The 24,113-nt window shown below is 42.0% G+C and overlaps 1 protein-coding gene across 1 annotated transcript; it reads right to left on the reverse strand.

Annotated features, from left to right (window-relative positions):
* Nucleotides 1-1,573: 1,573 nt before the first annotated feature.
* On the reverse strand, nucleotides 1,574-24,113 carry MXD1 (MAX dimerization protein 1). The gene is made up of 6 exons (XM_075910969.1): nucleotides 23,205-24,113; nucleotides 22,239-22,338; nucleotides 15,235-15,264; nucleotides 8,489-8,603; nucleotides 6,469-6,628; nucleotides 1,574-6,370 (listed from the first exon to the last, which is right to left on the reverse strand). Exons 1-6 carry the CDS (start codon nucleotides 23,284-23,286, stop codon nucleotides 6,183-6,185), a joined length of 675 nt encoding a protein of 224 aa, XP_075767084.1. The 5' UTR covers nucleotides 23,287-24,113; the 3' UTR covers nucleotides 1,574-6,182.

A 24,113-nucleotide genomic window follows, 5' to 3' on the forward strand; every position in this document is an offset into this window, starting at 1 on the left:
TCCTACTAGCCAGCTTATATCCATTTGTTCTTGTGTCCACATTGGTATTAAGCTTAAATAATTCCTCTCCCTCCCTGGTATTTATCCCTCTAATATATTTAAAGAGTGCAATCATGTCCCCCCTCAGCCTTCTTTTGGTTAAGGTAAACAAGCCAAGCTCCTTGAGTCTCCTTTCATAAGACAGGTTTTCCATTCCTCGGATCATCCTAGTGGCCCTTCTTTGTACCTGTTCCAGTTTGAATTCATCCTTCTTAAACATGGGAGACCAGAACTGCACACAGTATTCCAAATGGGGTCTCACCAATGCCTTGTATAATGGCACTAACACCTCCTTATCTCTACTGGAAATACCTTGCCTAATACATCCCAAGACCGTATTAGCCCTTTTTCACGGCCATGTCACAATAGCGGAAGGGTGTCTGCTCTTGTGTAAAGTGCTACATAGTTCTGTTTTGTGTTTCAGCTACACCAGACTAACACGGCTACATTTCTATCACTGCTCTTGTATAGTGGGAGGATCTTTTCTTGAACTAGCTTCTCTTAGTGCAAGAAATAAAGCTTTTGAGCTCAAGTGGGCTTTGTACAGACCCAGCCCACCAATGCTGAACACTACCTAGCTGGGACTTTGCAGTCACACTCCTGCATTGTACAATTATCCCACATGTACAGCTGTGACGCCCGCACAGAGATGGGCCCACCATGCCCCTTTGTACTCCATAGCTGAACAACAGATGCCTACAGCCCTAGCATGCATAGACCTGAAGAGAAGGGGAGAACATTCTAACCTTCGGCGGTTGTTTGTGGCCCTCTCAAGCACTTTGCTCACTTCATTATGAGGAATCTCAGCTGGGGATGCTCTTTATTCAAAATTGATGTTTAGCACAAAAAACCAGAAGCAGCTATCGGGGACAAACTATTGCTGAAAGGGAAGCCAAAGGAGTTAGCCCAGGCAACATTTAAGGCTGTTCTTCCCCCTACTAGGGATGTTAGTGTATAGTCATGTAAATGATAAGTCCAAGCTTATCGGTTAATCCAAATGACTCCATGCACAGCCCCCTCCCTTGCTGCCTCTGGGGCCCGAGCTCGCCATGGACAGAGGCTGCTCCGTGGGATCCTGGCGCAACCTCTGTCCGTAGGGAGCTTGGGCCCACTGTAGACAGAGGCTGCGGCCACCCTGTGCTGCTGCCTCTATACAGAGGCAGCAGGGTGGTGTGGGGCTGGGAGTGCCCTGGCTGCCAGCCCCTGCCCCCAGGGACCACTGAATAATCGTGTAACCACTAAGATTGTGAGGTTACACGATTATTACATGAAATGAGATCTAACATCCCTGCCTCCTACCATCATTAAAATGGAAAGGGAAGGGGAAAACTAAGCTTTTTCCAACCACTCTTTTCTTACCTCCAGAGTGAACAAAGTGATTCTAGGTTACAATTTGGGTGCCGAAGAGGCCATGAGTTTCATCACTAGACTTCAATAAATGCTAGTAACCTTTTGACTGCTAAGGTACCCAACAAATCAGCAAAATTGTTCATGCCACAAGCCAGGCAAACCAGAAAAACAGTGGGAGGACATGTTTCTCTTTAGTAATGAAATAATTTATTTTCTAACAGTTGAACAATACAGAAGTATACATATACACAGCAAGGTCTTCTAAAACATGTAGTTTCTAAAAATGCATGTGCTAACTGTAATAAAAAGCACCATTATATGGTCTTGACACAGGATTCATAATGATGTGGTATTTACATTAGGAACTGAACATCTGGAAACAGAATTCATATTCTCCCATCTGCTGCTCCCCTGTTTAGTTCGTTTACTATTTGGAAGACTGCCAAAAATAAAGCTGATGGTTCCACAGCAGAGTTGCTAAGAGCACCAACTTGAGGAAGGGAAATAGGCAAGTTTGGTTCTTTTATCAATTTGAAGGAAAACAAAACAACAACAGGAGAAACAGAACTGGTCAAAATTCCAGGTCAATTAAGTTTGGGCACTTTGAAAAAAAAAATCCAAATACCTGTAAGTTTTACAGTCATGCAACAGCTATTCTGCAAATAGCAACTGGGTAGAAATGCCATCAAGTTCATTCTTTCACCTGAACAACATGTACAAAAAGCTTCTTCCAAAATAATAAATGCTACAAAAAAACCCTCCAGCTTATTACACCACAGATGTTTAAAAAACAAAAAACAACAAAACACTAGAGCAGAGAGAGGTTTGAACATTAGATGATTATCTGGGGCTGGAACATTTGGGTGATTTCTTCCATACCCCACCAATGTCTACTCAGCTAGCTATTCACACAGCTGTCGCGTGAATTTAATGTTTCAATAATGCTTGGGAATGAGGTACCTGTTTTTACTACTAGACAGTATAAACAACTTGCAGACTAAGCAGCAATAAAAAAGCAACAGAATATACATTTTCAGGGGAGCAGACATATAGCCTGGCAAAAGCAGAATTCTTCTCAATACATTACAGTGTCAAAACCTGAAATTTGTTACAAAAGGGGCAAAAGAAGAACTCAAAGCCCTATCGTATTGCTAGATAGTATTTCAGATGCCTGTTTCATCTACTTCACACACTTTGAATGAGCAAGGGAAAGCCTATGTAAGGCTCTTGGCTACATTTGTAGGCCTAGTGCACAGATTTCTAGTTCTGGAGCGACAGAGCTTTCTTTTTGTTTTCAGAGCTGATGTAGAGCTGTAATGGGTCTGGAACCGGGGGAGAGAAGTGCCTTATTAGAGAACAAAGTGCTAAAGTGGCAATTGGCAGACCATGGCCTGCTAATGTCCAAATCTCAGAAATGTTTCAGATCGTATAAGATGTTTAAAGTTAGTGGCACCTACAGTGCTGCTCAAAACAGCGCTCTTTGAATTTTCATCTTAAGTTGGTACTAGCAACAACCCTGGAAATTCACATGATGGGACTCTCAGCACCTTGAAGTGTTGAAAGCTCTGCTTTGTATAGTAGTTAGATTCTGGGTGCTCACTCACAAGAACAAGGTCCATAGGTACAAACAATACTTTAGAATGTTTAAGACAGACGACCATCATTAACACATAGGTTACTGCAATTTTTCTCTGCTTTGATTATTAAGTGCAAGAGTTTCTAATTTCTCTTCCAATTGAGTGCGTGCTTGGTTTCACCATTTGCACTAAAACTTACCTATGGCAGTAATTTTATAATCTGCCCTTTTCACAAGAAAAAGTGTGTTTTATATATTCACACATCTGTGCAACTATCAATTGTAAACTTGGAATATACAAGTAGTCCCTCACTCCCCTAACAATCTACTTATTTTTAATTTCTGCAGCTTATTTAGTAATAATGCTGGTGGATCAGTGAATTCAAGGAAAAGGCTGGCAAAACAGAACAATGCTACTAGTTCAGCAGCCTTGGAAGTAGTCTTAGCTGCCTGAGGGTTGGGCTCATTGGATTAGTAAAGAGGACCAGAGATTTGAAGCTGCCAAGGAAGGTCCTAGCCAATACAAAAGTGGCCTTGGAGCCCACAGTAGCAAAATTTACTGCACCTGCCTAGAGTTTTGGAAAAGACACCATGTATACCCTTGTGTCAGTTTTGACATTAGTGCATCATTTTCAAAGTTCAACATTTTCTATGCCATCAAAATTGAGCGGACCACATCCAAACAGTGCAAAGGTCAAATAATTACTGTTTTTTATAGGGACACCACACAATATTTTCACCAAAAAAAGAATGTAGTTAACTCAAAAAGGCACAACAATTAAAAACACATTACGCTGAATCCTTAAGACTGTATTTCTAAATTAAAAAAAAATCATACGAAGCACACAATTTCATATTTCAAATAACCCCTTCAATGCTTTCCAAAAATCTAAAGTTACTCTTACCTTCAAAAGGTAGCAATATCTGCGCAACTCTAGGTTTGGTTTTGTGAGGCAGTTTATACGCTTATTTAAAAGGGGAAAAAGCAAGAGAGATCTCAAGGAAAAACATCTTGAGCAAAAGATCCCAAAGTGCAGATATTCAATTTTTTTTTAAAGTTTACAGGTTTTGAGCTAGCTCTCTGAAGATTCTCTGCTTGTACACAGGAAGCAGGCTTAAAAATGCAAAAGGCATACACGTTGTAGTTCAGTGCAAATTTGCTGGACATCTGAAAATCCCAGCTGTTTAAAAAAAATCCTTTTTTTAAAACATAGCGCACACAAAGACTATACTTTGGAGATTTTTAAGCAATCCACTAGCCCCATTTCCCATCTTTTCTTTTCTAAAGAGTTCAAATTATCCAAAAATAGCTTGAGGATATTTTAAGAAAACAAGTCTCCTTTTATATAGTTTGCTCATTTGCACTTGACAGTGTCTTAGTGGCTTTTGGCAGCTTGACTAGTTCAGTCTCCTGAACTGCATTTTTAAAGACTGCAGGCAAGTGTGAAAGCCCACTTTTGTTGCCTATCACTAAATAAGCTATATAGCCCTTTTATATAGTGAAGTTGCTCAGTTGGATATTAGGGCTTCTCTGGTCATCTTGTACCAGCTGGTTATATTATCGGAATCAAATATTGAATATTCACCGTGAGAGAGTTTGCCAAGTGGGCAGAATATAAAGACCTTAAAATGTTTCAAGCAAAGAGGACTGAAGAAAAATCTATCTATATATTATATATATATATTTCAGTTAGCAGACCTCTACATACAAAGTTTCCAGAACATCTATAAAAGCACAAAGTCATAAGAATGTCTCTCCATTACATTAGTTTTATATAAAATGAATAAATACTATTTATAGATCATGTGTATTATGTACATTTACATGTGCTCTATTTAGCTTAAATGAAAATGTTGCAAGGTTGAAAACCACTTTTTGGGGGGGACAAATATTAAGGTTTAACCTGGCAGCAAAAATCTTTCGTGAGCCACTTTTAGAGTGCCTTATGATTCAAGTCAGGGAGTGCTTTAATGCCAATGGCACTTCACTGAATAATTGTAGCATCATAGTATTAGCAACATCCTGTAAAACGTGCCCAATCACTGGCACCCAAAGTTAGCACAGCTAGCTTCGTCACTCAGTTATTGCTAATATTTGTAGTCAAACAGATTTGAACGGGACCAACCATTGCTTCTAGAAACAAATGAGGCATAATTATTTTTGTGCTAAAGGGATTGAGATAATCTTTGTTCATCTCTCTGAGGTAGAAAAGAATTGTCCCAGAGATGAGAAGCAAGAACAAACTTCTAGGAAAGCTTGCCTAGAAGAGTATGCAGCTGTAATGCAATGAGGTCACAATAAATTGCACAGGAGAAATAGTACCGCTTGGGTTTGGTTATTGAAGAAACTGGGATGTGCAAGGCTGAAGACATCCTATCAAGGAACCTGCAAGAAGTGGAGCATTAGATCTGTTTTGCCAAGGTCTTGCAGCCCAATCTTGCAAGAGCTTCACAGAACATCCCCAAATCGGTCCCCATTGTCCCACAATAGTCAAAACTCCCACTGTCATTTGCTGGCTGCTGATCTGAGAGTTCAAGGGGGTTATTCTCGAAAGTAAAGGCTGCAAATCTACAGCCCTTGGAACTTGAAGTCAATGGGAGTTTTGAAAGAGGTGGGTCCAAAGGACTGGATCACGTGGTAAATTTCCAAAGCAACAGATGAGATTTTGTGACAGGATTCTCACAAGCAACAGTGACAAGACAGCTGACATGCTCCACATTCTACTTTGGAAAGTTTAGTCCACCCATTTCCAGATCTATACTATGAGGAAGTTTGTTTCCCCCTTCAGATTGTTGATCAAACAAAATTCTGTTTAGCCACTAGTTCTGGATATTAGATGTGTTCAGTTGCTAAGCAAAGACAAGGTAGGTCTAGAATACTAGACAACAACATCAAAGACAAAAAAGAGGGGGGCAGGGTGATTGTTACGGCTAAAATATTCTTGGGTATTTCAAAATGTGGTTGGAATGTACAGTCTCACAGAGATGAGTTTACTGACAGAAAGAGAAGCTAGTGGATGCAATCAGATGTGTGCTCCAGAGAGTAGCTTGTAACCCACAACCCTATGCACTGTTTCAGGACTTAGGCAAAGCTGATTTTGCTAATGTTGGTGGTACATTAAATTTACGTGCAAGAGAATTGTGGGACGGTCCAATATACTACCTAAAAAGATCCAGCAGGGAAACTCAATGGATGGAACAGCTACTGAGTTGCTTCTTATAGACTGAGAGAAGGCTTGTGATTGTTCTGCAGCTTTAATCTCTTAATGCCAGAGCTGGAATAGCCCTCATCACTACAGATGCTCTGCATGCTTCCTCTTTCATCCGAATCACTAGGACTGCTGCTGCTCCAGTCCAGGTCTCCCATTAGATAGTCTGTGCTTTCGACATCCACATCAATTTCTTCTGCAAGCCAAAAAAGAGTAGTGTTGGAACAACCTGAGAAAGCATTTTAAGGTTTCCACTCCAAGTACAGCTATCCTGAGCCAACTGAAGTGCCTCACCTCTGTCAGAATCTGACCGCTCTGAAGAAACAGTAGATCCTATACTGTCCATTCTTATTCTTTCTATGCCCAGTTTCTCCAGCTGCCTTTTCAGATGCCGCTGTTCTCGCTGCAATTGATCTATTTGGTGTACTGCTTTTCTATCATAGTCTTCAAGCTTCTGTGGGTTGAAAGACATTGTTAGTTCTTCTGGACGTTATGAGCTACGGACAACATTTACAAGCTTACACACTTAAGTGAGTGGCCTAATTTCCAGACATGGGTACTTAGCACCTTTGAAAGACAGATCACTTAGGCGTTTAACTATGGCTTTAGGTGACTGATGATAGGTACCTGTGTATGGCCTAGATTCTACATGTTTTAAGAATATGTATTAGAGGTAGTTATGAACCAAACACATTTTTAAAGGAAAACAACTGAAGCACATAGCTCAGTGAAAATATCTGTTTTATTACACCCGTAATTGTGCTGTCAGCATTTCAGACAACTCATCTCTCCCCTCCCCTCGCTCCACCCCACGCATCCCAGTTTACCGGAAGGAAACAGAGTCATTAGATTTTACAGAAGCCGACTTGGCAGACTTTTCTTGTTTACTTGGACAGTGGGAAAGAAACAGTTTGGGGGCTCTCATGGAGGGGCTACAACAGGGGAAGAAGTTATTTTTTTCTGCAGGGCTCTGGTGCAGGAGCCAGATCTCATAGCGTAAGAGGTTAGGACGGAGCTGTCGCTGGATTACAGTTTTCTAATGGCAACATGGGGATGTGAATAAATAATGCTTCCCTCTGAACACTATTTTTATGCAATTATCTGGCAGTGGCTCAATCCTATTAATATGTATTCCAAGTCTTTGATCTTTAGCTATTTGTAATCAGATGGATGCCAACCAAATCCTGCAGTACAACCCCCTTTATCTTCCACTTAACAATACTATGCACTCTAAAAATATTTGGTATTGCTAAGGAAATATATCAAAACTTTCAATTGAAAGTTAAATATTTGCTTCCTTTAAAAAAAACAGTACAAATATTGAGACAAACTGTTTGGGGCACAGATTATTTTATATTTGTACAATGCCCAACCCTCACTCACATCTCCAGATGCTACTACAGAAATATATGGGCGACATGATACCAAAAGCATGGCCACAGAGACAAGAGAAAAGTTTGTCTACAAGGACAGAGTCTTGGTTCACAGGATCTTGAATCCACAAATGCTGTCAGGCAGTTTAACCATGTTAACATGTTTGAACAATGTAAACCAACTAGTATCTATAAGCTACAGCATCACAATTAGCTTAGAAATCAAAGCCCTTTTTCTGTCAGGATGCTATTGTAAAGCTAGCATTGTTGCATCTTAACTCTTGGCTATAAGAGAGATTTTTTTCCCTTTACAGATAGCAAGGCCTTCAGATATGCAACACACATCAGCTCCATGTTTCCGCGTGTCAGCATTTTCCTCAAGACAAGACATACGTCAGAACCCTGTTACTCAAGAAAGCTGTAAACATTTAGCACTGTCAGGTCAGAATTAAGGCTTATTTAGGGTTTTAGCCACAAAGCTGAAGTTTTGTGAACCCTCAAAGGTGACCCTCTTGGGAACTCTTTTCTCTTCTCCCTGGCAGTAGCACAGAGCTTCACCCTGCTACTTTAAGTCCATCTACAGCAAGTGGTAAGAAGCCATCCACCCAGCTGACACTTATTTTTCAGCCTCCCTGGGGGAGGCTGAGAAATTAAGTTAAACTTTCAGACAGAATTCGTCTTGACTGATTGCGACTAAGAGCATCAACAGAAACTATTTTGGGGAATCATTGTCAATTTCATCCCTCTCCTGTTTCAGACACATCTCTTATTGGTACTTCACTTGTTTGTTAGAGACAGATTTCAGAAGTGGCCATAACTAAGGAACTGGTCCTGAAGCAGGATTTTAGCCACACAATTCATTATCAAGCAGATGTTTTCACAGCAATTTATTCAGGAACATTGTGCGCTCATTTACATACATTAAGCTAGCTTGAACTTACCTTTATGTGCAATTTAGCTGTAGTTAGTAAACTCAGGGTAGTATGTCTATTGGATTCAGGCCCAAGTGGTACCAGCCCTTTCAGCTTCTCCAGACACAACCGCAGATGAGCACGTCTTTAGAAAACAAAAGTTCAGACATCATGCTAAATAGTCATTCTGTGGTCAGCAGCAAGTAGTTAGGATTCAGCATCATTCAAAGCCACTCACATGCACAAGAAGCCATGGCAAATATAATAAAGGTAAGTAACACAACTGGCAACAATAGAAGCAGTTGGTAACTGGGGTTGGAAGAATAAAAATATCCATTCCTTTCTACTTTTGGAAAATGAATCGTGCATCCTGGCATATTTAAGATGCTGCAAAGCACAGCTCTCAGGAAGAAAATGCACTAGCATTCTAAACCATTTTAAGTTTCTTCAGAATTACACTTGAGAATTTTAAGAGGCAATGGGAGAAGCCAGAGAAAAAGGTTTCAACATACAATTGATTATACCCATGACCATCTCAGTGCATGTAAAGTGTAAGAATGACGTCAATTAAGGGGGGGTATAGTTTTTTAAAAATGGAAATAGGAACAGCAACATCACATTGTATGTCATGTAAAGCCCAATGCTTTTCAATGTACATGCCCCCCCGCCCCAGCCAGCTCTCAAGTAGTATATAGTTTCTCTGCTCTACACTCTGGCCATCTATCTACTGCCAGTGCGGCCATGCAAGGTAGGGCTGGTGCACATCATCTTCAACAAGGTAGCCGCAGACGTAATCTCTTCCATGAGCATTTCTAGCCAAATCCACAGCTGGTTACAAAGGCCTGATCTACAGAGAAAGCATTTGCCAGTAGAGCTATACTGGCGAACCCTAGCTTTGACACAGCTTTTACTACTATAGCTTATCCTAGTTCCCGGAATAAGATTAGCCATAGCAGCAAAAGGATTTTTTTGCATTTGCACTAGGGTTTTTGCTGCTATGCGTATGTCAGTTAGAAGCATTCTTCTCATCCTACCCCAACCAAACTTCTAAGTTTAGACCTATCAAGCATTTCTCATGACAATCTTTCCTTTACTGCACCCATTTACTACACAGGTTGTTAAGGTCTCCAGGTTTTCTGGCAGTGAACAGATGAATTCCTGCTGGGTAAGACGATTTATTTTAAACGTGTTGCCTATTCATTTTATTTGGTGACCCCCCCGTTGTTGTAAGTACACAATACTTATTTACTTTTTCTGCTCCTATCATGATTTTATAGACCTCTATTATTTGCCCTGTCATCATTTCCAAGCTGACAAGTCCCAGTCTTATTCTTTTATCATATAACTGCTGATAATTCAGTTGCTCCAGCCCAATTTTTTTTAAAAAGTTGTTTTATGCATTGGCTCTCTGGTGGCACTGTGTAGACCAGCCCTTTGTGTTGTGCTGGAGGCAGTGTACTATATTAAGACCGCAGGTACCTTAAAAAAAAATCTGACTAGCCAGGAGAAAGAGACTGAACAAGCAACTGCACTACCAGCTGTGGTCTTCTGAACTACAATCGAAGTTTTGTAAGCCAGCAAAGTGTTAAGAGCACTTCCAATCCAAAGCTAGGCATTCATGGGAGTATTAACTTTACATTTCAGGTACAAAGCATGGACTGATGAGTATTTTGGTGGCAATGCTTTAGACAAAGGAGAGATTTCAAATATTCATTGTGTTGGAATGTTGTGCCGGACCCATGCTTTTCCTCCGGAACTTATATCTTTACTGGTTAGAGCTCTACCACTCATGCATAGGACCTTGGACCAGTGACTTTTCAGCAGTGTGATGCACCCACAACTCTCACAGTTTTTCATAGTAGTTTGCATACTCAGGATCTCTGGGGGGAAAAAGCCGATTGTCTCACCACACCAGAGCAGAGTTAGGCCAAAGCTGAGTTTCAGAGAGTCCCACCCATAGGGTATGTCCAATAAGACACTTGTAGCTAGCCCATGCCAGTGACTACAGCTGCAGGGCTGTGAAATTCAAGTGTAGACACTAGGACTTGGGCTCCAGCTTCAGCCTGGGATACTCCCCCTTCATGGGGTCTCATACCCAGTCTCCCGCCCACAGAGGCCAAATCAGGGCTACTCAACATGTGGCCTGTTTTTTTATGGCTTGTAGTGCAGTTTGAGTTTACGTGGGGCTTAACACGCAGCCTGCGGGTGGGAGCCCAAACAAAAAAGGAGTTAACATAATGGTCTTCTGTCGACGTGTGTGTTAAATTCCTGGACTGTCATTGCTCATTAAAAGTGCTGTCATATAGGTGGAAATTAGGTAAATATTGCATTTTATTAATATCAGCAGAACTGACTTAAATGGGGCCTCTGTGTTGTGTAATCTTGCCTTAATCTTTGTGTTCATGCCCATCAGTGTCAAAGAAGCTATTTGCATATATTTGCATGTACATGCAGCCACACTTAAGTCGTGGCCCTCGGCATGTGCTGTGAGTATCATTGTGGCCCCTGGGGCTTCCAAAGTTCAGTAGCCCTGGGCTAAATGATGCCTTATGCATTTGGTCAAAAGCAGATTTGCTACTAGTATGGTCAAGGATGACATCAGCTGCACATGACAGCTTACCTGACAACGCTTGGTGTACTGAACGAACTGACTATTTTCAAAAATATCTGCATCCCATCATGTTAATTCGTTGATAAATGCAGTGCCTCAGCACGTCAGTATTACACAGCTGTAAACTGAGTACATCTTTACAAAGGTTTCCTTGGCCTAACCTTTGTTTATTCCTCCCATTAATCAGTTACATATCAATTGCGCTGGTGTATGCATCTTCATTCATAAACAATCGGTTTTATTAAGCTTTATTCTCATCACAACTATGCTACAGTAGCCAAATCCCACCATAGGAGTTCTCTAGCCTTTGACAGTGGTTGGAAGCCCATAGACAGGATATGCTGTTTAGTGTGATCCGTGCACATAGGAAAGCAACTGGGCACTTGCCTACAGCAGCTATGTGAATGACAAAATACACAGCTAGCTTTTCAGATACTCAAGGAAACAGCTTCATTAGGCTACCGGGAGTGAGGATAGATCAAGAAGGTAAGTTTCAATACTATTCAAGTGCTTTTGTTGTACCGGACATTAGATCACATTGTTTGGCAGTGGTTGCAACACAAACTGACTTTGAAATGTCTAATTGTCATAATTGCAACATTTCAATTTGAAGGTACTTATCTGCATATCTTGCTCTCGGCACACTAGACTTTAAACCAGTGATGGGCGACCTAAGCTAGTGAGTGGGCCACGAGTGGCCCTCCATCTCAGTGGGCCAGAAGATTGTTGTAACCAGGGCAGTCTCTTGGCATAGGGCAGTTCTGCTAACTGCACTTCCGTACTTAGAATTTGCAGGGTGTGCCGACTGAACCATAGCTACGCTTCCACTTAATGCAGAGGGAGCACACTGCTCTCCCAGTCAATGTTGTATGCAATCAGCATACACCTTACTTCATGTGCCCTTGCTTTACACGTGTGCCACTACACTGATACTGGTAGGGAAAAAACCTACATAGGCAGAAACCAGTGGAAGCTGGCAACCCTGCATGTGGGCAACAGTAAACAAAATGTCTTGAGGACCACATATAAAACCTCAATGGGTCACATGTGGCTCTCAGACCGCAGGTTGCCCACCTCTGTGTTAACAATCGTTTGCACAGAGTTCTGAAAGCAACTTAATTAAGCAAATTGACTGGATCATTTTTACGCCTACTAGGATAAATCCAAACAACGATGGGTCTCCGTGATGAATCCCTACTTAACACCGTTTGCAACTCCAAAAGAAGATACTCTTCCATCTGAACAGACTTATCCAACCTGCCTTATTGGAGTTACACAAGAGCTGTCTGCAGTCCCTACAGAGCCATTAAAAGTGTGGTTCACAATACGTTAAGTGAGAGACTGGAGTGGGTGTAAGGTTAAGTTCAAAGGAAGGATGTGGAAGTGTAACTGTGTACACAGTTAACCAATGAGCCTGGGCTCATCAGTTAACCTTCACTGTTACATGCAGGCTCCCAGTATGTACAGGGAGCCAGCTTCTGGAGTGCACCAGCTCCCGGGGAGTCATCTCTCCCCTCCCACACTGGTAGGGGGAGGGGAGGCAGTAGTCGACTGCTGCCCTGCATGCATCTGTGTAATTTTCAGTGGTTACATGGTTATTTAAATGCATTTTAACATCCCTAGTTCATTAGAACATTAGGGAGTTTGTACAACAACAAGTGAGATTCCTAGCCATCTAGCATAGCATGGTAGGACCCTTTATTTTCTGGGTCCAACTTCTACTTTAAAAAGGATAAATCTGTTTATATAAAGCATTTTTCAGTCTCCATTTTACTGGGACTATACAACTGCAGCTTTTAGATATATAGGCAAAATTCTCATTGGCAAAGCCAAATTCCTCAATAAAGTTAGCTGTCAGACAACTTATCTTTCAAGTCCACTGTAATGCAGGTAATCAAAGTCCTCATAATTCGTAACAATGCAATGTGGTATGATCCAACCAGAATTTGGCCCCAACTATCAAGTTAACTGGTTCCCACATTATTCAAGCCCCAAACAGAATGTTCGGCAAAATCAGTACCATTGAACATCTGCAAAGTGCTAACAGCTTGATATTAAGCTTTTCTGTACCGAAAGCCTCCATAAAGCATCTAACTGGTTAGCTGTTGAAAAGAGTGACAGTTAAGGTCTCTCCTACACGTATACTAATGGGAAGTAAAGATGTTAGAGTTTAATTGATTAACCAATAAGCGAGTGCGCATCAGTTAAGCTCTGCCTCACTATTAGGGAAGCAGCATTGCTTCAGCAGCAAAGCCACCTCCTTGGGAGTGGAGCCTGCAGCTTCTGCTCAACCGGCTCCCGGGGAGGTGGCTTTTCCCGGGGAGGTGGCCTCCCTGAGAGCTGCAGGCTCTGCAGCATGAAGTCTGTGTAAGTGTTATACTACGGAGCCCACAGCACATGTAACCGCAAAGATTTTTAACAGTTACACAGTCACCTTATTCAACAACTTAACGGGAAGGTAATTTTATTTAAAGAGAATAAATTGCAGATAAACACATTGGCTGATTTCCTAATTACCTTTTTTGATAAGAGCTTACATAGATGCCCAAACAAGGAAGTACAGTCAATGTTAATATAAACAGGATTTCAATGCAGCTCTGACATTGCTACTGTCGAGTCCTTAGGAGAGAGATTTAATGCATTTGGTAGTTTTTAGAAGTAGTTTCTTTAATGTGATCACAAGATAATTGCATGACTATTTTAGAATCTGGAGTATATTATCATGTTCTCTTCTAATCTTGGTCACTTTGCATATACACTAGATACATCACTTTAATTTCAAACAAGCCAGGCTAACAAAATAAGTTAGCAGTCAACAGATAAATATTGCAGGCATGGTATTGAGAGCAGAATTTGACTTATCAGAGGAAAATGGAGACGATTTCTTTCTTATAAATGGCACAAAGGCTTCGTCCATTAAGATATTAAGATTACCAAAATCCATTTTCAATAATAGAAGTTCTCTTGCATTGAGGCTTCCCAGCTGGTAAAAGACATTAGATGTGTTCTAGAAAGCAACTACAGGGCGTCCCCGCTATAAGCCGCCCCGGCATACATCCATTCCGCACTAAAGTCGTTGATGCTTGTAGGACACATTATAAGTCCTCCCATTCCCCGCTCTTAGGTTGCAAAAAATTTTGTGGAAATGGAAGTCAGCCATGGGAAAAAAATTCCCCACTTTAGGTCCAAGCTCTTTGGAATCGATCTTGGACTTATAGCGAGGCTGGTCTGTACCCAAAAGCCTTTGTTTGCTAGCTCTGTCAGAGTGCAGGGTGAGATTTGTTATTTACATCTTGTAATAGATTATAAAGCCATAGAACTATTATGATAGCCTGGGATTTCCCACTCCTGGGGAGCATTCACTTATTTGCTTTTCCCACGCATCCAAATTACTTACAGAAGCACCCCAAACAAAACAATTCCTCACTTGACAAATGTACATTGCAGTCAAGATGCATGAACATTTGCCAAGGTAGAAGGGCAGCTTTAAGGATGTCAAAACAGCCAACAAAAACCAGGTTATATTCTGTGCAGTGCTAATGGCGCACACAGTGTGGTAGCTGATCTTAAACTTATATACCCTGACAGAAGGTGACCAGAACCAGAGGCTTCAAGGGAAGGACCAAGAAATACGACTGAAGGCAATTTATGGAATAAATGCACATGGGGCTGGAGGAAATTTTCTGTCAGTGCTTGTACACTGAAGGATGAAACATATTCCAGACAATCTGGTATTGATGAAAACATCATTCAGAGACAGAATCAGTAGTCTCTAGTTGCTGTAATGCACACACAAAACTGAGCTCACGCAAACTGCCATTCCCTTCCACGTTAGTTTATGCTTGCTTGCTGCAGACAGATGTTGTAGTTAGAAGACAGGAGATAGCGCCACATCAGCTTTCAGTTTAAAGTGACATTTTAGCTTTCTCTGTCTACATGAAATTCAGTGGTACGGTCCCCCTCCCCACTAAAAAAAGCTTTCTATGTCAGTAAAATTTAACTTAGGATTTTGAGACTGCTCAAAGCATTGCTCCTGCCTGAGGTTGTTTTGCATGTCCCCCTCATATTACTGCTCCTCTGAAAAGAGGGCCTGGACAATCCTAAGGGGGCACACGGGAAAGTAATAAAAGTCAGTGCAAATACTTAATGCATCCTGCAAACTCACCTGTTCTTTTCCATTTCATTGTGTGTGGACCTGAAAGATAAATGAGGAATTCGTTATTTAATGACTGTCAATTGCAAATGAGCATATGCACTTTGATTAGGAATAACAATACAACGGCTTTCGTAACCATTCTCTGGACAAGCTGCAAGCCACTATTGTACTTCAGAGAAAACTGCTAGCTACCTTGGGGACAGCAGAAAGTGTGGAAGCAACCAAGATACACTGAAAAGTATGGAGCAACCCAGCTTTGGTTTTCTGCCAGGGAAATGGCAATCTAAGACCAGAAAGGGCTGCAAATCATGATTCTGAAAGCTTAGTTGTGAAGAGGTATGGGACTGTAACTGCTTTAATAATAAGTAAGAAAGCATAATGAAAGGGAACTCAAGACAGACAGTATACTCCACTGGAAGTAAGCAACCCCTCAACTAGAGATAAATAACTTTGGGGGCAAGCATGTAGTAATAGGCCTTTGGCATTAAGTGCATGATGCTAGTGCAAACTAAAAATGTTATCTTAGCATAGGAAAACAAAAGGAAAATGATTCCATCTGAACATGTATTTCACATCAATTAAGAGCCACGGGTAATTTCAGACATGCTCTCAAAGTGTATTGCTAACTGGTGGTTTGGCGAGGATATTTAAGTATTTCTCTCCCTATTGCTGTGCACAAGAATCACATCAAGAGGGAAGCCAACTTTATAGGAAAACACCTATAAAATGCCAAGTAAGAGGAAAAAATCCTGAAGAAATGAAGAAAGAAGTTATCTGAACTTTGATATTCTTAGATGGTATTTTTAACTCGTTTGAAAGCCACTGTTATTAGTGCTTTGAGTAGAAGAGTTATATTGCAGAATAAAATGAAGTTTTAACTAGAACCTTTAACATTAGATATCCCAAAATAACAAGGAAAGCATCATAACACAACAGTAATTAAACACTAGCAGACATGTACTAGTCGTTCTTCCCCCTCCCCCCACTGTCTCCATCAGAAAGAGGCAGCAAGGTGGGGGCCAGGTCCCAGGCTCCACGCAGCGCTGCTGCTTTGAAACACCGCGTGCAGTCTGGGGCCAGCTGGGGAGTCCCCAAGCTCCATGAAGCCTTTCAAAGCGGCAGCACCACATGGACCCCAGGGTCAGCGGGGAAGTCCCCAGGTGACCCTGGGCTCCACATGGCACTGCCGCTTTGAAATGCTGTGGGGAGCACGGGGCCAGTGGGACTGCCCTGCCCTGCTGGCCCTGCGCTCTCTGCAGCGCTTTTGCCTTTGAAATGGAGCAACAGCCTTAGGGCTGATTCTACACTTCCAAGTCGGAGGTGCCCTTATTGACTAATCAAATTCTCGATTCAAATTAATTGACTAATTGAATAGTCAATGCAATCGAAGTGTAACATCCCTAGCATGGACACCACAACATAATGAATGACGAGCAGCCTTCTACTGAATTTCTAACTGGCTTCCAGCTTTCCATAAAGGATGGCATCTTGAACACTGCAGCACTGAGCAGGAAGCAGAGATTTCTCTGATACCAATGAGTGATACCAAATGAGCCATGTGACTTGTACACTGTGTTCAGTCCATTTTACTGAGAACGAATATCAGGAAGATCAGGTAGGTGAACATAGGAATCCTGTGCAAAACTTTTCCAGAAGTTAATCACAGACTATAGTGCTTTTTGTTTTTAAAAAAATGGAAGAATGACATTAAAATTTGAAAGCTTTAGAGGGGTAGCCGAGTTAGTCTGTAACAGAAAAAACTTTAAAAACGACAAATAGTCTACTAGCACTGTAAAGACTCACAAAACATGTAGATGGTATCATGAGCTTGTGTGGGCACAATCCACTTCTTCAGAGTACCTTAACATTTGAGGTTGGTATTAAATTAAATTAAATATTAAATAATTCAGTCTTCCTTCTCCCCTTGCAAGATTTCAAGAAAAAAGGAAGGAAACAGAAGAACAGGCTTTTCCTATAAATAAGAAAAGCCAGAATGCCTAAAAAGATGTACATAATTTTCAGGTTACTGTTGACTGAATGTTGCACACATGCTAACAGAAATCTGCCATAACTTCTCTTTAAAGCTTTAAATTAACAGCATTAATGTGGGGCAGAAAACTTGAGGGAAAAACCTCAACCATGACAAAGGAATGTGTATATCTGAAAATTTCCCTCATTTATCCTGTGCCCGAGCCAGAAAGTGCCACTGTTTTCTAGATGTTTCAATAAATTAAGCACATTTTATTGTTCATTAAGCAATGCTAGGAACTTATAACTTGCAGTGTCTTCAAAGTATATTTCTGGTATTTGTCCTGAATTGCAATTTCCTCACAGAAACTTCACTCATAATATTTCACAATGGCTTGATCTTGGTTTGGCAAGTTATCCCCTCCCTCCACTTTGCCCCCTGGTGTTTCTAATGACATTAATTTTAACATGGTTCATTTTGTTTACTTTCAGATTACTCAAATATTCAGCTTCCAAATTAATTTAAAAAAATCATGATATTTTTATTTCATCTAGGGATGTTAAATTTCGATTAATCAGCTAATGAAGTGGTCAATGGAATTTCCATCAACGACTTGATTAGTTGATGGGGTGGGGGGGGAGGGAGCACTTGCTGCGTCTCTGGCTTTTAAATTGTAGTAAGAGCCAGTCTTGGACAGGTGAGGCAGAGGCTTCTCCCCCGCAGTACCAGCTTCTTCTCCCCCCCCCCACCCTTGCTGCCTCTGATAAACAGGCAGCAAGGTGGGGGGGGGGGGGGGAGGGGAAATGAGAGTAGCCAATTCAAATACTCTTCTACATCTGTAATTGCAACTGAGAATGAAAGGCCTATATTTCTTAATACATCATTTAAATGGATGCATATTAGTCTGACATGCAACTGAGATGGAAGTTCTCTTGCCAGGGCACCTATAAATGGTTGGAGAAAGAAGAGACTTTTTGGTTCCACCAGTTTCCCCTTTCTGGATAAAAACCAGAGAAATAAAAGAAGTGCAGGTTTGAACTCTTTCCCACCTCCCAATCATGACTTCCTGAGTTCAAGACATTAAAATGAACTTGTAGTTTACCACAGTCTGAATCTCTAATCTGGCACTCTCTGGTCCAGCAACATCCGGGGTCCAGCTTGATTTTAGTTAGCCGCATGTCCACTTACCACAGGTGTGACCAAGTTTCCCATGGTCCCTAAAGTTTGTTTACAGCCACCAGTCCTGGCTGTGAGCATTCTGTGTTATTTAGCTCTAATTGACCCCTGAAGCTCTTCTAAGAGTCCAGTAAGCAGTGGAAGTGCTGCTAGACAAAACTGTCCTCCCATTGTTTGGCAAATTCTTTGGTTCAGTATTGGTCAGGTCCCCAGGAGTGATGGCTCATTAATAAGTCGTATCAATTCAGTATTGGTACCAAAAGTCAGTTGTCCATTACAAACACATTGTTAACTGAATACGTCCTCTTTAGACTTACTAACTTTATGTTCAGGAACACTTTGCTAATGGCAAGATTTGTACCCCAAAATATAGTTCCATTAGCTCGTGAATTCTGTTTTTACAACACAAACTGTAAGGAGGATCATTTGCAATTCCCATGTATACAAGATGCTTAGCGATAAACATTAGCTTCCTTTATTTGGAATGTTTCAAATCATATCCATCTGAAGTGGAAAGGCTGAGTATAGTAATTTCGAGATATGTTGGTGTTTTGTTTGACAGTTTCAAAGCAACTTTGATAACACCCAGTTTGTGTTCAGAACCTCAAACAAACAGAGCCCATTTCCAGGAAGTTAATATCTGCACTAGATAAATGGCTGCCCAGTGTACATAGTACCCATAATTCTCTTTCCCTTTTAGAAGGGGAAAAGAAAGAAGAATTTCCAAGCCACAGTTGCAAACTCGACCATGATTACTAAACAGTGACAAGTCTTCAATGCCAACCTTAAACTCAATAGAAAAAAATAATAATAATAACCTCACCGCTCCTCCGCTCTCCCTGACAACAGACAGATCATGTTATAGTCTAATACTCAGCTAATAACAATCATACTGGACACACAAACCTATTACAATAGGAAATACTGATCACATTCTAGAATTTAAATGCAAAACTGAGGCATGCAACTAAGATTACTTCTGAGCTTTGACTTTTTAATGAATTACATGTACCATTACAGATACAGAAAAATTGGTGCACCATCTATAGTTTAAAATTTCTTAAAGAACTTAGTAGTAACTCACTCCATTGTTATATAAGCCAGAATTAAGTTATTCTTGCTAGGCTAAGATACTTCCATGATCAGTATTAAAGGGTAGCTCTTAGCTTGAACTCTAACCATCTCTAAAAAGAGAATTAAGCCTAGTCTACACTACACCCCTCCCCTATCAGTCTAATGGATTTGACAGGAGAGTGCTCGGAGGTAGATTTATTGCATCTAAGCAGATGTGATAAATCGCATCTACTGATCACTGCAGCGCTGATCCACCTTGTAGTGAAGACAAGCCCTTAGAAGTAGCCCTAGGTATTATACATGACCCTAGGGTCACTTGCCAAGCTGTGTTTTATTATCAGATGTTCCTATTTCATGTCTTTTTCCTCCACTGCAGTGAAAATTCCACACAAATGGGATATAGGAGACCTAATCTGCTCTCCCCTGAAATCAGGCGGGGAGGGAAGGGAGTCAGATAGACTACACAAAGGAAAGATTGAAATTATTGAACAGCTCTGTGTCTAGTCAAAGTATTGGACTGGAGCATAGAGATGGGCAATTAATCTCTCTCAACCACTGTAATATCAGCTATTACTTTAAAAATAGATTGTCTTAATTAGAAAGTTTTAAAAGGATACTGCCAACTTAAGAATCAAACTGTTTAAAACAAAGAGTCATTTCACATTTCCTAATGAAACAGGAAATATTTAGTCCCTAGACAGAACAGCTAAAAACAGGCCAGTAAGAACAGAAGTGGTCACCCACACAATATTTACAGATTAATTTGCTCTTACTGCTTTCTATATCATATTTCCCCCATTAATTAGGATCTGATCCTTAGGTCACTTTTTATATATAAAAATCAAGAGCTCATCTTCAATGACAACACCGCATACCTTTAAATACCACTGTTCTTGCAGGTTAGCTGAGCTTTATAACTCACAATTCATTTAAATACTTAAATTACAGAACTCAGAGAGCCTGAAGAAAATGCTGATTAAATTTTCACTAGATACATTAAGAGGTAGGCCAGTTCTTGTACTGTCAACCACAATTTTTAAAGGATTTCTAGGGTACTCAACTGCAAGAACATCTCTCTCTCACCACCCTAGAGAAGCAGAGACAAAAATCTTGGCCCAGATGCTTTAAGATTAAAAAAAGCATTCATATCATCAATAGATAAAATGGCTAAAATTTCTTGACAAAGAAGCCTTCAGATCTACATTGTTAAATGTATTCTTCTTAGTATGGAGATACAAAGGAAACATCAGGACTTTAAACTTTTTTCCACCTTTGCTCAAGATACATCCCTAATAAAGTATGTAACTGATTAACCGATAAGCCAAACCCTCTCAGTTAAAGCTATAGACTAAACACATCTCCCCCCACCCCCAATAAATATTTTAGCAGGCTGGCTGCAGCTCTGCATTTGAGGCAACAGCGCAGGGCAACAGGCAACCAGTCCAAGAGGGGAGCTGGTTTTTAAACTGGCTTCCCTCATGGACCAGCTCCCATGTGGTACCCAACACTGCTGCCTCTGATACAGAGGCAGCAGTGCGAAGTGGAAGAGGGCAAGCCAAGGAACTTCAGTTTTAACTAGCAAGAATTTAGGGCATTAAAAACTTCACTAAAAAAAGGCTTGCAGAAATTGCTTATTTAAAGTTCAACATCTTAAGCCAAAATGAATTTGGATAAATTAAATCCCAGCAAAACACATCTCATGTACTGAGTGATTTAGCATTTTTAGCTGACCCAAAAGCCAAGATGTATACTAAATCAGAGATGAATAATCTGTAGCAAAGCTCTAGATGGATTTCAAGATGAATAATAAATAAATCAAGCTGTCAAACAAAAGTGGCACTGGAAGCAAGATTTAATCTAACTGTCAAACTAGAACCATGTCACTTTCTGCACTCATAATTTAGCTTTAGTTAAGGATTCCTGAACAAATGCTTAGAGAGAAATAGAAAACGTTAGAAAATTTTAGTCTCACATAGCACATGTATCTTCAATTCTCACATTAACTTTAGAAAGAACATTTATATATTGTCACACAATAAAATTCTTTGTATGTTTTCTGAGGGAAAAAAATCAAATACAATAAATAAATAAGACAGTTTCTGCTCTTTTGAGAATTCTTTAAAAAGTAACTGTTGTCAAAATGTTTGACTATGTTTATGTTAAACATGCACACAAATGTCTAAATGTATGCACACCTATTTCATTTTTGAGTATTCATGCTCCATTGAAAGTTTTATTTCACAGATATCTTTTTACATATCTGAATGGATGTGCTAACAAAAATACTTTAAGAAAACAAAGTGCCAAAATCAAAGTTTGATTCCCTTTGAGAATAGTCACAACACATTACCTTCATTATAACCACAAGCTGACTCATTTTATTTTTAAATAGTTTAAACTTAATAGGATGCATCCCTGCAGAGCGTGCAACCCAAACATTAAGCAGCCGGCTCATGTAGAAAAGCCTAAATATAATTGTCTGAAAGCAAAAGTGAAACTGACTAGTCCTTTCATTTCCCATGTTATAGAAATAAAAAGCCTAATTAAGTTACTAAACTGAATATCTTAAAATCCTAATCTGATTTAACACAAGGACTTTGTCAAGAAAGAGAACATATAGTGATAAACACCCCATCATTAAAAATATCACTATAAGGTGAGGTATAAGCTGAAAATATTAATATATACTCCAGGTTGTCACAGGGCTGTAATACCAGAAGTGACAAGACTCTGCAGAAGATCTCTCTCACACACACACACACACTCACTCACTCAACCATATATCTGCCATTACCTGCTATTACTGCTGTTTTTCTTGGACTTGCTTCTCCGTTTTAAGGCATCTCTGTCCTTGTTATTGTAGGGTAACATAGAGGCATAGCCATGCTCTGCTTCTAAAAAAGCCAAATTTTCACTTGGTCATTAAGATAGCCCAAAAGACAGACAGACAGACATCCAGGCCCATTTGGGAGAGGGGAGGAGGAGAACATATTTGAAAAGCCGAAGGTGGGATTGAATAAGATTACTTAGTTATCTGCTAATGAACACCACACACAGCCTTATACAAAAACCTCCAGGCTCAGGCACTCCATTGTTTCCAGCACGGGGGTGACATGCCCACGCCATACACGGGGGAAACCGCGCAGACGGCGAGCAATAGGGATGCTAAGGAGGGGATCTGGAAGCTGGGTCGTGCAGGGCGCCCCCCCTTTGCCCCCCCTCCCTTGTGCAGGGCGCCCCCCCTTTCCCCCCCCTCCCTTGTGCAGGGCGCCCCCCCTTTCCCCCCCCCCCATACATGGGAGTCGCCAGAACACTTGTTTCCTGGAGGGAACCCGCCTCCGTGGAGGGATCTGCACAAAAGCCAGCGCGCTCGCGCGTGGTGGGATTAGACACCACGAGCTGGAGGGTGGCGCCGGGGGGAGGATCCCTCCGCACCCCAACACTGGGGAGCGCAGCGGCTGGGGAAGGGGGGGAAGGGGGGGCAGGGAGAGCAGCCGGGCTAGCGAGGGGGGGCGGCTTGGGGTAGGCTCGGGAGAGACCGGGCGCTCTGCCGGGGGGGCGGCCCCCGCTTTTGGGGAGGCGGCGCGGGCCGCTGGCCCCTCGAGGTGGGGGGGGGGATCCTCGATCGGGGAACCAGGAGGCCCAGCCGCAGGGCGGCCGCTCGCTCTCCCCGCGCCGACGGGGGGCAGGAGCGGGGTTGGGGTACCCCGGTCTGTCCTGCGGGGGGAGGGGTCGGGATCCCGGGGCGGGAGGCCGGTACCTCGCTCCCGCCGCTCCAGGTACTCGGCCGCCTCCAGCAGCATCTGGATGTTCACGCAGACCCGGGTCGTCGCCGCCGCCATCTTACAGCACGGCCGGGCCCTGCGCTCGCCCGCGGAGCCTCACGGAGCAGCAGCCGCAGCAGCCGGTCTCCCAGCCCGAGTGTTTATCCCCCTCCTGCTCCGCTCTGACAGACCCGGGGCAACCAACCCCCCGCAACCCAACCCACTGCCCCGCTAGCGAGCTGCTCATTGGATAGCCACAGACATCTCCCGCCTTCTGATTGGTCGGTTCACACGAACACTCCACCTTTTCTACACTCCTCTCCTAGGATTGGACGTTTTTCCATATGTCCCGATTCCTGATTACAGGCCCGCCTCTTTTCTTTGATTGGTCCAATAGTTTAGGTCCCTGCCCCTTCCCTCTCTACCTCCTAATTGGCCAGTTCTTAGGCCCCAAGGCCTCTTGCACGATCCAAATGGACAACTGCTTAATGCCCCGCCCCCTCACATTCTAAGCAGATAGGCCAGCACCGTCGTAGTCACGCCCCGTCCATTCTTCTCGGATAGGCTTAGCTAACAAGGCTCCACCCCTCCCTCCATTTCGTACCTGATTGGTCAAGCCTCTCAGCAAGCCCTCTATTGTGTAAGGCTCCCCCATCGCAGTTTCAACCGTCCATCCAGCCGCCCATTGGCTCCTTCCAGCGGAACAATCCAATCAAAGAGCCGCAAGGCTAAGGAGGCGGGGACAAGGCTGCGGGGGCCAGGTGTTGGACCCTAACAATGCAGAGAGGGTGCAAAGAGCAGGAAATTCCAAAGGGCAGGGAGGGGTGCCAGTGGGGGACAAGGCTCAGGGGAGCGTGCAAGGGGCTGGAAGGGGTGCAAAGAGCAGGGAATGGTGCAAAGGGCAA

The sequence above is a fragment of the Pelodiscus sinensis genome, chromosome 28 (genome assembly GCF_049634645.1).
Source record: "Pelodiscus sinensis isolate JC-2024 chromosome 28, ASM4963464v1, whole genome shotgun sequence".
In the NCBI taxonomy this organism is placed as follows: Eukaryota; Metazoa; Chordata; order Testudines; family Trionychidae; genus Pelodiscus; species Pelodiscus sinensis.